General features: G+C 34.1%; 2 protein-coding genes across 9 annotated transcripts in view; one reads left to right on the forward strand and one right to left on the reverse strand.

Annotated features, from left to right (window-relative positions):
- Positions 1–16871, forward strand: part of SLTM (SAFB like transcription modulator) — a 45926-nt gene that overhangs the window by 15779 nt on the left and 13276 nt on the right. For 3 of the 6 annotated variants that reach the window (XM_060005888.1, XM_060005883.1, XM_060005886.1), the window contains exons 5-14: positions 237–284; positions 7901–7928; positions 9273–9741; positions 10359–10408; positions 12555–12673; positions 14860–15009; positions 15225–15328; positions 15426–15592; positions 16072–16157; positions 16368–16531. In XM_060005888.1, the coding sequence (XP_059861871.1) occupies positions 237–284; positions 7901–7928; positions 9273–9741; positions 10359–10408; positions 12555–12673; positions 14860–15009; positions 15225–15328; positions 15426–15592; positions 16072–16157; positions 16368–16531 (1385 nt within the window). The remainder of the gene's footprint in view (positions 1–236; positions 285–7900; positions 7929–9272; positions 9742–10358; positions 10409–12554; positions 12674–14859; positions 15010–15224; positions 15329–15425; positions 15593–16071; positions 16158–16367; positions 16532–16871) is intronic. The other 3 variants (XM_060005884.1, XM_060005885.1, XM_060005887.1) reach the window with 3 other exon arrangements.
- The window catches only part of MINDY2 (MINDY lysine 48 deubiquitinase 2), a 116669-nt gene continuing 115132 nt past the window's right edge, over positions 15335–16871 (reverse strand). For all 3 annotated transcript variants that reach the window (XR_009518480.1, XR_009518479.1, XR_009518478.1), the window contains one exon: positions 15335–15472. The gene's annotated coding sequence lies outside the window, so the exon portion shown is untranslated. The remainder of the gene's footprint in view (positions 15473–16871) is intronic.

The raw sequence follows: 16871 nt of genomic DNA on the forward strand, positions 1-16871 counted from the left end.
CCTAATAAATGAAGGGCTCATGAAGGACATTTTTCTAATTCTTTTATCAATGTGACTAAGCGTTTCTGTTGGCATAAAAAATATAGCCTGAATTATTAAGCATTGACTTAGGACCCATGGTATCCATAGACCCTGCACAGAACACGAGGCACATGATAATCGGGTATAGCATAAAAGCATTCTCATGTTACCCAGATATTTTGTAAAGCAAAGCTATTGTATACCCTTTTACTTAGGAAATTGAAGCTCAAGAAGGTGAAGATGATACCTTTCTAACAGCCCAAGTAAGTTTACATTTAGTCCTATGAATTTGATATTGTGGGTGGAAGGGCTTGGAAAAGGAATCTTATTTTGACTTCATAATTCTTTAATTCATAAAACTGCCTTAAATTTAATACTGAGTTACTTATGTGGTGTATACAAAATACTTTAAAGTGGCAGCTGAAATTTCTGTTGCCATAGAGGTAATTGGAAGTTATTACAACAAGGTTCCTACCATTTTCAAAATAAAAATAAAAACAGTCTATCCTTTGTATAAAACATGACTCTAGTTACCAGTCTTTTGGGAAGCCTTCACACTCCTTGATTTTTTTTGGTCACTTTGGTATAAAATAAATCATTTAAAAGTACTAATATCCTTTTCAAAGCTTTAAAATTTGGTTAATTTAACACTCCTAGGATGGGCATAGTATAAAAATGATAAAAATCTCTGTTCAATTAATTTACTTGGGGTATGTATGTATGTATGTGTATGTGTGTGTAGAAAATGACAACTCTTCTAGTCTGTATTAGATTTTGTTTTTGGTATATGTGATACGCGTAGTGTACATTTTGAAGTATGACGTACAGATGCTGTAAACACATTTATAGCTCAATTTCTCTACTAAAAAATTATCCTGTCTTTTTCTCATATCTGTACTCAAGAATGCCTTGTTCATGTACCCTCTTTAAATAGTATACTTTCAAATAGAGATAGGGATTCCCTCTGTTTACTAGATTTAGAAAAAATAGTGATCCAGCTGTGTTTTTTCCTCATTCTAATATTTACTGGAAGAGTGTATAATGGGGCGTATATTCACAGACTGCTTAGCTGATTGCCTCTGGTCATGCCTTCTTTCCTGCAGCTCTCTTGCCTTTGAAATGCTGGTGAGGCTATATATTGGCTCTCTGTGTTTATTTCAATGGGGGAGAAATTGCATTTCTGGGAGGAATGTTTTTGGTAATTTGGAATATTCAGGAAGGAAATATTAGGACTCTGAAAGTCTGTAGACTTGTCCCCCGTACTATCCTCAGGTACATTCATTTCTGAATGATGAAAAGTAGATGAGGAAGATCAACTCCCAGATTGGAGGAGTACCTTTTATAGATTACTAATTTGCAAAAAGGTAAAGTTGAACTCTTCATATTCTCTGGCAATGAGTTTTTAAATTTTCATCAAGGGCCTCTCTTACAGTTGCACAGGTTGTGAGTGTGTGAAAGCATCACATCTAAGGGTCCCCATTCTCATAATAGATTATATATTTATTGTAGAAATTTAACAGAAGTATCTTAAGGAATGAGTGCCTTTTTCTAATTTTTCCAAATTTTTATGGGCTAGATTTGGCCTTGCTCCCATTCCATCCTGAGAATGAAATAACATATACTTCTCATCAAGGGGCAAGTTTTGCTTTATCATATCAAAAGGGAGGTTACTTCTTCAGAGAAGTTTTAAGTAAAATGACCTTTTTCCTCTTCCTAAATGATGTATAGTGGAATATCTAGAAATATATATGAATGTATCTGAGTTCCATCATGATCTGATGCTTCTAAACATGACTAATGAATGTATTGTCTTACTACGTGTGTTAAGGAATACTGCATAGAGTGTACCCATCACACAGCTTCTGCTGTTATCAATTCACGGGCAGTATTATTTCATCTATACCTCTGTTCACTTCCGCTTTTCTGGATTATTTTGAAACAAATTCCAGACATCGTATTTCACTTTAAAAATTTCAGTATGTAAAAATTTAAAAATTTCAGAACTCTTTTATTTTTTACTTTATTACTCCTAAAAAACGATTTTTAATATCTTCAATTACTCAGTTGTCCAAAATTTTTTTAAAAAACAGGTTTTATTTGAATCCAGATACAAATAAGATCGAGACATTGTGATTGATTGAAATGTCTTTTAGGCCTCTTTTAATCTCTAGGTTTTCTCTCCATCTTTTTTCCCCTACTGTCTTATTTGTTAAAGAAATTGAGTTGTTTATCCTATAGAACAAGAGTTGGCAAAGTTTGTCTTAAAAGGCCAGGTAGAAAAGGCCATTAGCCGTTGTGGGCCATATGGTCTGTCACAGCTATCCAACTCTGCCATTGTAGTGTGAAAGCAGCCACAGACATTAGGTGAATGAATGGAGATGGCTGGTTCAATAAAAATATTTACAAAAAGAGCATCTAGCATAGTTGGACAAGTCATAGAGCTTCCAAAGTCTATATTTTGCTGATTATATTCCTATGGATTCGTTCAGCTCTGTTTACTGTATTTCCTGTAAATTGGTAAGTTGGTTATAGGATCCAGAGGTTTACTATCTGATTCCTGCACCCCCATCTCCATCCCCGCAAGACATACAGCTAATTCCCAGGTAGTGTTGTATTCTTCTATTTGGATACACATAATGTTTGACTGTATCTTCTTGGTGATGGTACCAATCATTGATGATCCATACTGCACTGGTTATTTAGGGAGATCAAAGTGGTAATATTCTAATTCTGTCATTTTTTTCTTTATTTGTTAGCTGGAATGTTCCTTGGAAAGAGAAACTTCTCACCTGCTATTTGGTTACCCTGTGGTACCATTTACAAAGAAAGGCGGGATATATGTTTGATTATTTTTCTTTTATTTACCAATTTTCAAAATAATGAGCTGGTTCATGAGCATCTCCAATAGTGACTAATGAGGTTCTTTTTTTTTTTTCTTTTTCTCCCATAGTTTCATTTTGAACTCATGGACTTAAATATTTTTAATGTATTTCAGTCCATTGTAGTTATTATCCTTATTAATGCTCAAATTGTCCCATCTGTAGCCAGTGAGAACCTCTTCAAGTTGGCTTTTGAGTCCTTTCAACATGATCCTAGTAGTCTTTGCTTCTGTGCTTTCTGGTAAAGATGTTCCATTTCCTGCTCCAGACCTGTAATTAGCCATTTTTTCCTTTTAGTGGTAAATGGTATTTCAAGACAGTAATCTCCATGGTAGGGGTATTCATTGCCACTGGGTTATTCATGTTTTCTAGGCCTTTTCAATGTACAGTGCTAGAGAATGTGTTTTTTGTTTGCTTGTTTTTGTTGGTTTTTACTTCTAAGATAAAATAGATTTTGAGTTCATAAGGATACTTCTAAGTTAATTATTTTCTTTATCTCACAGTGTATATACAATAGTCCTAGAATGATAATACCAACACCGCCACCAGTGTGATTTCTGAAAATAATTTAAGGTTTTTCTCCCCAGTTGTATCTCTCCTAAGGCTGTACCCCTCTAGGAACAAACAAATCACTGTGTTTTAGACTAGTCTTCTGTGTGATCACCAACTAATACATATTTAGGTTGACTTGTTTCATTTTATTTTCAATGTTTAAGTATTGTTTTTTAAAAAAATTAATCTGTAACTTCTTGTGAGTCTATAGTTATTTCAAAATAAAAAGTTATAATTTTAAATTTAATTTTATAATTATTTAAAATATTTACATGGTTCCAAAGTCAAATCTAAGAGACAGGATATATTCAAAAAAGTCCCCTTCACCCGTCCCCTTATTGGTGAACTTTCCAAAATTCAGGATTTATCCTTTTATTCCTTGTTTTTAAAAATATAAGTAAATAGGCAGTGCCTTTGTATAGGGATATATTTATTTAAAGCCAGTCTTCAGGCTTTGACTTGAAGCTTAAATCTTTAGCTCTCAGGTGTTAGCCTCTAAGCAGTTTGTCATACCAGGTAGAATTTGGTTTGCATTCTGTGAGTTACTTATAATATTGTGAGTTTCGGCATGTTTTCTTAGTCAATTTCTATGTCTGTAAAATGAACATTGTAAGTCCTACCTGCTAGAGTGATGTGAAGATCAATCATATACCCTGGCACATAGTACATGTGTAGTTAGTGGTTACTTGTAGTATTGTTTTACTTGCTTGAAGGTATCAGTTACTTGAGAATTGTTTGGAAAATTTTCTCCAAAATGTTTGTATTTGGTAATGCTTTAATTCTTAAAAATTTCCTCTAGTGTCAATCTTGTCAATCTTCTATGATTGCATCATGTATATTCCTTTTTCCATTTGCCTTTGCCCCTAATGTTTCATTAACTTGAAGGGCCCTCCCTTTTTTTGTCATACGAAGTCTACATACCTCTCAAAGCCAGACTTATCTCTCTCTTCCATAAAGCTCTCATGTAGTGCTTTACTGTTGACAGAGAACTTTTTACACCCCTTATCTTATTTAATTCTATATATCCTATTTAGGTCATATGTTATCTCTGTTTTATAGGTAAAATTCACCTAGGTAGATGACACTACCACAGAGTAAAACTGTTTTAGTGGTAAAGACAGAATAAATAACTACATCTCATGGTGCCTAGTCTGGTATTCTTTTCACTAAATGACTCCACACTCGGAATTGTTGTTTTCTGAATTCCATTGTACTTACACAGTGCTGCAGTTAGTTCAGTCCCTCCACCTAAAAACAGTAGTGTCTTACACTACATTTATTCAGTAAATTCATTCAACAAATATTTGTTAAGTGCTTATTATGTGCCAGATATTTTGTATTTCCCACAGTCTTTAGCGTATTGCCACATAGATAGCAGGTAGTGGTTTAGGGTTATCTTGAAGGTTTATTGTAAATTAGTCAGACTGAATACAGTGTTTATATACAAGTCAGGGGAAAGGAGGCCTTCCAGAAGAGGTCTTCTTACTTGGTTCATATAAGTACATGTATCACAAGATTAACCTAGGGGAAGGTAATAGAATGGGTATATAGGAAACACTTTGTTAACTGAAAAACAAGTCCTAGGCTTGTCTTTACCTGTCACGAGTCATTGCTGCTCCTAGAATGAAATAAAAATAGAGAAGCTTTCTGTATTAATTTTCATATTTGACTTAAGGGTTGTAGATCCCATTACAAAGATAAATAACATGAACATTATAGACATTTGTTTTCATTTTCATATGTGAAATAAATTTTTTCAAGATTAGCACAAAAAGTAGTTAATTTAAAAGGATGCTTTTCATTGTGGTTACTTATTTACCATATTCCTTATTCTGAAAAAACATCTGTTTTCAGTGGAGGAAAATTATTTTCAAATAAGGTACATGTCTGTGCCTATATATCATTTACAGGGAAAAATTTCCACTGTCTTTCTTGTATTTCTTGGTTTGTTTCTTTACTGTAAGGAATGGTTTAACCTTAGTAGTGAGTGCTATGTTTACTGCACATACTGAACAATAACGCAAATATGCACTAGTGTGTGGCTCATCTTTTCTACTAACCCTAGTTGTTTTTGTGCTTCACCCCCATTGTAATCAGTTTGTTTTCTGGAAGTTGGCTCAGACTCCTTTCCTAGGGACATTTAAGTATATGTAATAAGGCTAGTGTTACTACTATTTTGAGAAACTAAAGTTGTGAAACCCTTCAGAAGACCTGTTGAGTAATTAGGATAGATACCTAAAAACTCTTGAGCAAAGTAAGGCAAACCTTACCAATTATTTTAGCAGCTAGAAATAACATTTCTAATTGGCAGAAAGATTTTGTTTTTTACATCACAGTATTTTTTAATAAATACTTTGGCCATTTTTTTTTCTTGAACATATCAATATTGCATCTCTAAAACAATATCTTGGAAGTGGTGTGCTGTTGTATCACAGGTAGATAAAGGAGAGGCAAGTTGCATTCTTTAAGTTACTTTATTCTGCTTTTAAGTAAAAGTTGAGATATTCCAGTTTATTTATCCCTCTGAGATAAATGACTAAAAGAGTTTGGGAGAAAAAGACTTATCAGTAATTCCAGCATAACTCATCCTTCCTTTGCTGCCACTGCCTACCACTCCACCCAAGTTAAAGCATTTTTCTTTCCTTTCCAAATGTTGCACATTAGAAATGTAATGATTAAAACTAAATTCCAGCATAACAATTAGGAGCTTATTAGAGCACAGTATAATGGACTTATATAATAATAGGATTCATATTGCTGTCAGTCAGTAATCTACTTGTTCTGGACTATTTTACTTCCTAAGCTTATGGCTTAATTGTTTTAGTGTTTTCAGTTTCCTTCATGTTACTTTAGTTTGCAGTACAATTGGTCATTCCCTAATTGGGGCACTTATGTGTTAACTTAAAGTTGAAAAATTATTTTAAAAATGACTTCTCAGAAATATGTGTGTTACCCAAATGTTAATTTTGAGCATATGGTAAAATATTTGACATTTTTAAGGAATGCATGCTTTTATATGAATCTAAAATTGTGTTATAAGATTAATGCGGCATTTAAAATTTTGTTTACAGTTCAGTTTTGCCTTCAGTCTAATTTCCCTGCTAGGCTGTCGCTCTAAGGCACCGTTCTTAAAGTGTAGTCCCTGGACCGGCATCAGCGTCACTGAAACTTGTTAGAGATGCAGATTCCCAGGCCCTACTCCAGGCTTGAATCAGAAACTCTAGGGTTGGTGTTCAGCAATCTCAATCTCAATCCCAAGTCCTCAGGGGATTCTGATACAGACTCAGAGTTTGAGAACCACTACTCTAAGGCTTCGTGTACGGTAGCTTCACACCACCTTGACTAAAAAAATCTACTTCTACTCAGCTTTTATTTTAAAAGTTATAAGTTAAAACATTCCTTAATTTTTTTCCATTACTGAGATTATAATGCATATTACTAGCTTATTTGTTATGATCTTTAATTTTGGGAAATGTTGTTTCTATTTTGCTATAATTCAGTTATTTTTGTAGTGTTAGCTTGGTGTAGAGTAAAGAAAGATTTTCCCCTCTGTGCTATTCTTGTTTTCAAGCCAGCACATGCTTAATTTTAGATTACGTGATGTCACAAATTTTAAAATTGAAATATCACATATTTTAAAATTAAAGCCAATCATTTAAAAAATTGTGTTACTTGTTTTGATTACCTTAGCACAAATACCATTTTTAAAGTGGCTGACCACCATTGTATATGAGACAGCTTATGAATTCATTTTAACGGATTAAAAAGGAATGAATTTGAAACTACTCTTGTGGTCATTCTTACTTCTGAGATGCCTAAGAAGGGAGTGTTTTTTGTTTATTTATTTTGTTTATTAATATGCATTCCATCCCTTGAAAAGTATATGTTTTCATGTTAGATTTTCTGGTACATTTTGAATAGTATGCCCTAAGAGTGCCTTTGAGCTGAGTCATGTAAAATAATCAGAGCAGGCTTTTTATTGGCATCTTTTTGCATCCTCTTTTTTTGGGGCGGTGGGGGGCCCGCGCCTCACGGCTTGCGGGATCTTAGTTCCCAGACCAAGGGTCGGACCCAAGGCCTAGCAGTGAAAGCGCCGAGTCCTAACCACTAGACCGCCAGGGAATTCCTAGTGGCTTTTTGATATGAGTAAGAGTCCGGTTGTTTAAACTAGTTTTGAGTAGTGAAACTAAGTAATCCAGTTCATTGTTGATATAATCATTGACAGATTTGCCTGTTTCCTTGTGTAAAATCATGTATACCAGACATATGCTACATTTCTGTAAATGTGTTTTGGTTCAGTTCTGATTGGAATATCCTGTATTTGTTAGTGATAGGCGTCTCTAATATTATTAAATCATTCAGCAATCAAACTTGATAGATCTTGTACTATTACTGAAATCCAGTTTTAAGTGAATTCATTTTACATTTGATTATTCTTTGAATTTCAGGATGGTGAGGAAGAAGAAAATGAGAAAGGTATGTTTGATGCTAAGTAGAGTTTAAAAATTGGTGACATTTAGAAAAACAGTAAATTATGTGAAAATAAAACATTCCTTATTTGAAATCTTATTTTTGAAATGAGTTTATTTTCAAATTTATCAACTTAGTGAATTAAGGTAGCACCTTGATTTTATTTTTCAATTGGTTTTAATTTTTTTTTAACACTTTAAAGATATGTTCTAACTTAATGGTACATATCAGTTACTGTAGTGGACAATGCCATTTTTTACTTAACCCAATTTAAATTTTATTTTTAAAAATAACTCCTAGCATACGGTAAGTTGATTACATTCTTAGGACTGGCACTGCAGTAACTCATACGTGCTTATTGGGAGTCCTTGTATGTAATGGATAATTAATTTTACAATTAGCCCTAAAAATGTTGGGTGACCAGGAGACTGACTTTTTGTTTGCTGCTTAGAGAAATTTCGTACAGTCTTCTGACAGTTTCAGTAGTTTAGGAGAGCTATCTCATCCAATACAATTGCAGGGACACCAGTAGCAAAATACGTGGTCAGTATGAGGTTTATGGAAGAGTTCTTGGAAAGACGTCAAAGGATCCTCCTACTTTGGACTAGAAAGGACATGGAACAGGGTTCTAAGCAAGAAAGAATAAAAAACCTAGAAGAAATGATGAAGTAAAGCTACCAGCTGAAAATCTCAGATGCCCGAAGCCTTTCTATTTTGGGGGAATGCAAGACATCATTGAAGATGGTAATTGCAGGACTGACTGGACAGGATGAAGCCTGGAAATAACCACTTTCCTAAACGTTAATGGAGCAGGCCATCTTTGGAGCCGCCTGTAGCAGTTTTCCACGTGATTCTGGACTACACAAGAACTGAATAAGAAGAGCGAAAAAGATGAGGCCCTGAATACTTTGAAGACCGATTGGTATCCTCAGACTGTGACCTTTCAAGACGTCACCATTGGAGTTATGAAGGTCACAAGAGTTAAATCCCAAGATAATTTGAACATTGAATACCAAATCTGCACATTTGTCACTCTCTCATGGAGGAAAAAAATCTTCCATATGCCATTAACTTATAACCAGAAATGAAGAGCTGGTATCCTCAGGATGGAACCATTTCTTCACTTTTATTATTTGGTATTTGTATTTAGAGATCATTTTTTTCCATGAAGAATAAGTGATCCTGGGTAAAGGATTGTTTATGTTAGTTAATACCCTTGTGTTTTTCTTCCTAACCTTCCATCAGTGCTAATAACTGGCTTTATATTTTCTAGGTCCTATTCTAGCTTATGAATATGAAATTGTTTAAACTTCTTGTTTTGCCGTATTTATTCCTGTTAAATCCTCTTAGATATAGCAGGTTCTGGTGATGGTACACAAGAAGTATCTAAACCTCTTCCTTCAGAAGGGAACCTAGCTGAGGCTGATCACACAGCTCATGAAGAGATGGAAGCTAATACGACTGTGAAAGAAGCTGAGGATGACAACATCTCGGTCACAATCCAGGCTGAAGATGCCATCACTCTGGATTTTGATGGTGATGACCTCCTAGAAACAGGTAAAAATGTGAAAATTACAGATTCTGAAGCAAGTAAGCCAAAAGATGGGCAGGACGTCATTGCACAGAGCCCGGAGAAGGAAAGCAAGGATTATGAGATGAATGCGAACCATAAAGATGGTAAGAAGGAAGACTGCGTGAAGGGTGATCCTGTCGAGAAGGAAGCCAGAGAAAGTTCTAAGAAAGCAGAATCTGGAGACAAAGAAAAGGATACTTTGAAGAAAGGGCCCTCGTCTACTGGGGCCTCTGGTCAAGCAAAGAGGTTTGTTTTTCTATGTCAGTTCTTTACGATACTGAATTCCAGCATTCAATAAGATCACTCTACATTAAGGGGGTGGCTTCAAGACCATGTACAGTAATTAGTACTTATGATCCTGCCTATAATATTTTTGATCGTCATAAGTTACTTTAAAAAAAAATTCAAGATCTTCGTAATATGCAGTGTGTCCTACTGATTGCATTGTCGAATTGTCAGCATATATTTGGTTTTTTTGTTGTTTTTTTTTTCAAATTGACAATTTTTTTGTGTTTTATTTTTAAAAATCCTTGTGATGATGGTTAATGAACAACTATCAGTCCTAAGAACACAAAATGAAGTCAAGTCCCAGTCCTGAAATCTGGAGAAGATGGCCATATATCCACTGAATAGAATTGTCAGAAAATCTAGATCTTCAGGCATCTTGGGGAAAATCAGTCCAAGAATCCTAAGGGAATCATTTGTTCAAATAACCTAATCTAGGCCTTTGAAATTATTAATTTGTATGAATAGCACTATTTGAAATATAGTCGATATCAAGCTGTTCGATTTTTGTTCTTTTGTTTTTTTCTGTTGTGTTTTTTTTTTTTTTTCAATTTTCTTCTGGTGATTTGCTTCTTTAGCTCTTCAAAGGAATCTAAAGACAGCAAGACATCATCCAAAGATGACAAAGGTAATGGATTTCCTTCCCTGTTTATTTCAGTGGTAAATTGCATATTTTCATTAAAAAGTAATAATTGCCTGGGGTTTGTTTCCTTTGACATTATTTAGTCCTCAAAAATTGACATACTAAAATTTTTCGATGGCCTTTATGTAAACAATGGAGTTAGATTACAGCAAATTCTCAGTGTGATTAAAGCATTACTTTCTTAATTACTTAATTTGTAAACTGGTATGAATTTGCTTAAAATATATTTGGTCTGTGTTTTTTACGTTGTGTTCTAAGCATCTGTATGGAATATTCATATAACAGAAATTTTGTTTTCTTATAATTTCAAGTATTTTATCTTTGATTGCAGTCACTTTTAACCCCTGTACACCACCACAGTCTTTTCCCTTTCTGTCTAGTAGGAAATATGGTATAAACAGCATTTGTGTATATTTGTGGAGCTGAAAGAAAGTCAGTCTCCTAACATTTGGTTTTACTTTCTTGATTCTTTAAATCAGGGCACACTTCTGTTAATAGCCAGTTATACAGTATTTTAATTCTTCGGAATTTACTTCCTATTTGACTTATTTTGCATTGATGAGAGTTTTATGTAGAAAAGTAGTTTTATTTTAATTTTTGTGAGCTTAAAGGTGCATTATTTGATTACTTTTTGTTACTGGGAAGTCTCAGTTTGTCTCCTGGTCATGTGCTTTAGTGTCATCTTGTATATGCTGTATACTTGAAAAATATTTCTTGTGTTCTCAAAAAGCATTTTAAGGGAAAATAACACCATTTAGGTACTACAGATTCTGAAAATGCCTCGAGTGCCTGAAAAAGTAATGTGTTCCTTATCCTTTTTTTTAGTATATTTTGTTGGTATATTTTAATAATTAGAAATTTTAGTGATTGGTTTAGTAATTGACAATTAATTAATTGCATTACCCACATTCCTTACAGTTTGGTTAATGGATAAGATATAATAAATGTATTAAATGTTATCCTTTAAATTTAGAAGACTAGTGTAGTCTTAATTAAATGTTAACTTTTTCCTGTCATTAAATTGTTTTTTCTGTAGTTAGAGAAGTACGTGGGCGCAAATGTTACTGGTAAAATAAAAAAGATACATAAACTTCCAGTTAACATTTCATAGCAGATCGCTTGATAACTACATTTCTTAAGAACACAAATGCAGCAACCATTAATATTTAAAATATTTGAGTCAGGCATGTGTTGTCTCATAAGTACGCTGACAATAGTTCTTCAACTAAAACTTGTGGCTTGTAATTTTTAAAGCATTAAACATTTTACTCCAATAATGCAAAGTTATAAAAATTGTTACTTTTGTTTGCTTAGATACTGTTTCCCTTAGAGTGGGTAAGAGTTGTTTTCCAAGTAAAGTCAAATGAATGAAAATTCCTTTTTTATAATAGCACATTTGAAGTAAAGCACTGAAGGATGACTGACCAGGCCTGTATTTTAAGAAATGGCATTTATCTGTATGAAACCATAATTTGTGTATGGAAATAGTGCAGAAATAATACATATAACCATTTACCTATTCTAAAGGATTTTGAGGTCTCTGATCTTATTTTTGTAAGTGATTGTAGAAGATTTTTTTTTTTTAAATACAGAGTTATCCAGCTGCATGTAATTCCCACTTTCTCTTACCCTTTCTCTGATAGAGAATGAAGGTGAACTGTGGTTGGCTAGTCTTTGTTATTAAACATTCAGATTCTTGAAAACAGTTTATCCCTGTTTGACTTTTCCCTTTGCGCTCCCAAGTTTCTCAGGAGCTAAAGCCCACCACAGATGTAGGTAATTAAGCAGTCTGTACATTCCTAGATGACTACTTCCTGGTTCCCTGTATTCAGTGCAGTGGTTGAGTATAAGTTATTGAGCTTAACAGCAAAAGTCCAAGACATGTAATTTATTTTTTTTGCCTACTTTGTCTTAAAATTCGTGCAGTAGGAAATGTACAAATGTTCAGACATGTTTGTATTATCTCTTATTGTGTTTGATTTTAATAATAGATGTGTAGGATTTTGATGTAGTAAAGTTGTACTATCAACATTAGAGGGTATTATAATTTTGGAAGAATATGGCCCTAATAATTGTGTTTTAAAAAATTCCAATTGAGGTACTTAAACTTCTGATATTAAATCTATTCTAGGAAGTACAAGTAGTACTAGTGGTAGCAGTGGAAGCTCAACTAAAAATATCTGGGTTAGTGGACTTTCTTCTAATACCAAAGCTGCTGATTTGAAGAACCTCTTTGGCAAATATGGAAAGGTACATTCTTTTTACCTTTTTATCCATCTTTCTGGTATCTCCATTCTAAATAGAGGTTATATTCAAAACAGTATATATAAAATCTAGTTTCTTGTCTCTCTTAGGACTGTTACAGGCATAATTATTGAGTTCTGTAGTAATGATGAGTTTCATCATATAATCTCACTCTGAGCCCTGGGAATCTTCTATTAAGAGCTCATATTTTGAGCCCATTTAAGCCAAGGATTTTGATTCATCACATTCATCATATTTCTTGGACCTAGAATTGCTGAGGCTGATCTGGTCATCTGGAAAATATAGGTAGATTAATATTAGGCAATGGGATATAGAATATGAGGGAAAAAACCCCAAAACTGATGTGGTCCTTCTCATTATACAAATTCCAGTACAGTGGTGGTGAAAAATGTAAAACTGATGAAACTTAATCAGAAGTTTTGATATGTGCTGTGAAGGAAGAGTGCAGGGTGTTAGCAAAGGGAGGCGTTACTGTGGTTGGTTCATCAGGAGAACTTTTTCTGGCATATGAGGGGAGCTCTAACAGAAGAGAAAAATAGTCAATGATTAAATGAATTGAATATTCAAATAATGTCTGTTGAATTAAGTTGCAGTTGATCTGCATCCCTTAGGGCACTCACTATTTTCTACTTTACATTTTAGTGTACAATATATTGATACATCGTATATAACCTACTCTGCTGTAAACTCTTTGATAGCAGGGATCTTTATCTACTATACTATGTGTGCACATGGTAGGCTTTCAAATATTTATTAAATTAATGACCATTAACAGTAAATAGCCATTAATGAGTGTTACAAAAATCTATCTTATTGATTTTAGGAGTTTTTTCTTCTTCTTCTAATTAGAGAGTTACCTGCACATTTAAGGAGGTTCTTGTAGATGTCAATACAGAACACTGAGAATTGTGGTCCCATGATCAGCTGTGGTGTATTTTTGGTTCTATTTTCAACAATTTATTGTTAGAGCTGTAAAAACGGTATTTTGATGTTGGCATTTGTTAGGATTAAAACTATATTAGGAAACCATGTATTTATAACAAGGACCTCGGGCTTAAGAATTAAGCTGTTGTTGGGGCAAGTCAGTGTTTCCCAGAGTTGAGATAAAAGCTGATAGCTACCAGCTACCCACACCATACAGCCTCCTAAATTCCTTACGTTCCTCTTCCTGACACTGCGTCCCTGTTCCTATTTATTCAGCACTACATTGTTCTCTCTCGCTTTTCTTCTCACTCATCCACCCCTGCCTTGTCTCTCTTATTCATTTTATAGAATTGAAATTATTTGTCACTTTTATATTGGTATACATTTTAAAAGTACATAGATGGAAAGTGTGTCTTTTGTGTGTTTTTTAAAAAAAATTAATTTATTTGTTTTTATTTTTGGCTGTATTGGGTCTTCGTTGCTGTGCGCGGGCTTTCTCTAGTTGTGGCGAGCGGGGGCTACTCTTTGTTGCAGTGCACGGGATTCTCGTTGTCATGGCTTCTCTTGTTGCGGAGCATGGGCTCTAGGTGCGTGGGCTCAGTAGTTGTGGCGCATGGGCTTAGTTGCTCCACGGCATGTGGGATCTTCCCAGACCACGGCTCAAACCTGTGTCCCCTGCATTGGCAGGCAGATTCTTAACCACTGCGCCACCAGGGAAGTCCTAGGGTGTATTTTTAAGGTTGCTTTTTTACATGTGGCAGATTCTTTATTTTTGAAAGACCCATTATAGAAAAGTGTTAACATTTATCTAGACACTTTCTAGGAACTTAACCCTTTTTGTTTTAATATCTTTAAGAGATTCAGGGTGAGCCTTTGATAGGGAATTTTTGACCCAAATCTAATTGAAAATATTATTTCTTTGCTTTCGTTAATTGTGCCGTTACTTCATTGATGTGACTGTGTTTTGGCAATGTATTTGAAAGGAAGAAAAAGGAAAAAACTAAAAGCAGGTTAAATTGCTTTTTGACATTTTAAATTGTTCCCCTGAATATTTACTGACTACTTACAGGCAAGGTAGATGGTGATCATAGAATAATATATGTCCTAAATTTATCCTTTATCCTGAATTTATACATCCTGAACATATCCTTTAATTTGAATAGTCTTCATTCTGAAGTTTAATCTATTTAGAAATGTATGTGGTTATAAAGTTGTAAAACTTTCTAAAGTATAATCTCATTTTACAGGTTCTGAGTGCAAAGGTAGTCACAAATGCTCGAAGTCCCGGGGCCAAGTGCTATGGCATTGTAACTATGTCTTCAAGCACAGAGGTGTCCAGATGTATTGCACATCTTCATCGCACTGAGCTGCATGGACAGCTAATTTCTGTTGAAAAAGTAAGCTTGCTTAAGTGTTTATAAAAGGGAGGTTATTTTGAGGGCTAGTAATTTTCAATTTAAAGATGTTACACTGGTAGGGAGTAGAATTAGGAATGATTTTTAATTTTATATGTTCATTTCTGTTTTCCAAATTTTCTACCATCAACATACTTTTTATAAACATAAAAGTGTAACGTTAAAACACACATTTTTTTTCTGTTTAAACCTTTCAGGTTAAAGGTGATCCTTCTAAGAAAGAATTGAAGAAAGAAAATGATGAAAAGAGTAGTTCAAGAAGTTCTGGAGACAAAAAAAATATGAGTGATAGAAGTAGCAAGTAAGGATTTATTTTGTTGATAAGCATATAGACTTTCTTGGTACACTGATGAAGTAGTCCTCATTTTGTTGTTTTCTTGCGTGTGTGGTATGGTCAGGACACAAGCCTCAGTCAAAAAAGAAGAGAAGAGGTCGTCTGAGAAACCTGAAAAAAAAGAAAGCAAGGATACTAAGAAAATAGAAGGTAAAGATGAGAAGAATGATAATGGATCAAGTGGCCAAACTTCAGAATCGATTAAAAAAAGTGAAGAAAAGAAACGAATAAGTATGCTATGCATCTTTCTTCTCAATCCCTTTCTAATGCATCCTACAATTTAATTTTTACAGTGGAAGGGGAAACTTGAGATTACAATCCAGATAAATATTTTTAACTTTGTTATTAGATGTCACTGTGGTAGAAAAGGAGGTCTAATAGACTGATTGTCTTCTCCTTTTCCACTCTTAGGAAACAGATGTCTTCTTCCACCTAAGCCCATTTACTGTTAAATCTGGGCTGGCTGAAAACGGTCAATGAGTAATAGCTATGTAATTGATCTTTTGGTATCTCTGAAAGTATTTATGTTAGCAGATCAAGCTTTAAAAACTCTTTACCTTTAAGTTCTTATAGAATAGGTTTTTTATTTCATGTATTCGTTTATGAATATTTGGTTGTCTAAGAATTCAGCATTTTTACATTATATATTCTTTTTTACTGAAATATTTTTAGACATTTGCTTATCTAATTTTTTTTCTTTTTCCTCTTAGGTTCAAAGAGTCCAGGACATATGGTAATACTAGACCAAACTAAAGGAGATCATTGTAGGCCATCAAGAAGGGGAAGATATGAGAAAGTAAGTCTCTGAGATGGATGTTGTATACTATTCCACCTGTTCCCAAAAGAAGCTAAGTCAGTATCTCTAACCATTTTGCACACTTCCATGCTAGGAAACCTAAGAAAAGGGGAATGTCATTACTCATTTAGGCTTTTTAAATGACCAGCTCAACTTGAAAAAACAAAATTATTTTAACTTGTAGTCCTGTTATAATTTTTTTTTCTACAGATTCATGGAAGAAGCAAGGAAAAGGAGAGAGCTAGCTTAGATAAAAAAAGGGACAAAGACTACAGGAGGAAAGACATCTTGCCTTTTGAAAAGATGAAGGAACAAAGATTGAGAGAACATTTAGTTCGTTTTGAAAGATTGCGACGAGCAATGGAACTTCGAAGGTAGGAAAAGAGTCTGTTTATACCTGTCTTTAACTATAGGTACATCTTTAACACTAGTTATAAACCAGATTTCTGGAAATTGTATTCCTACAGAAAGATATTTGTCACTTTTAAGAAGTGCAGTAAAACCTACTGATTTCTTAAGTTTGCATAGTATTTTACGATTTACAAAATACCTTTCCATCTATTATCTCTGTCTTGACAGTTCTGTAAGGTTAGTTATGTCCATTATATAAGTGAAAAAAATGGAGGCCCAGAGAGGCTAAATGACTCTTCCAATGCCACATGGCTAATGAGTGGCAGAGTCGGGACTCAGACCCAAGTCTTCTGACTCCAAGTC

Source organism: Delphinus delphis, chromosome 2 (genome assembly GCF_949987515.2).
Source record: "Delphinus delphis chromosome 2, mDelDel1.2, whole genome shotgun sequence".
NCBI lineage: Eukaryota > Metazoa > Chordata > Mammalia > Artiodactyla > Delphinidae > Delphinus > Delphinus delphis.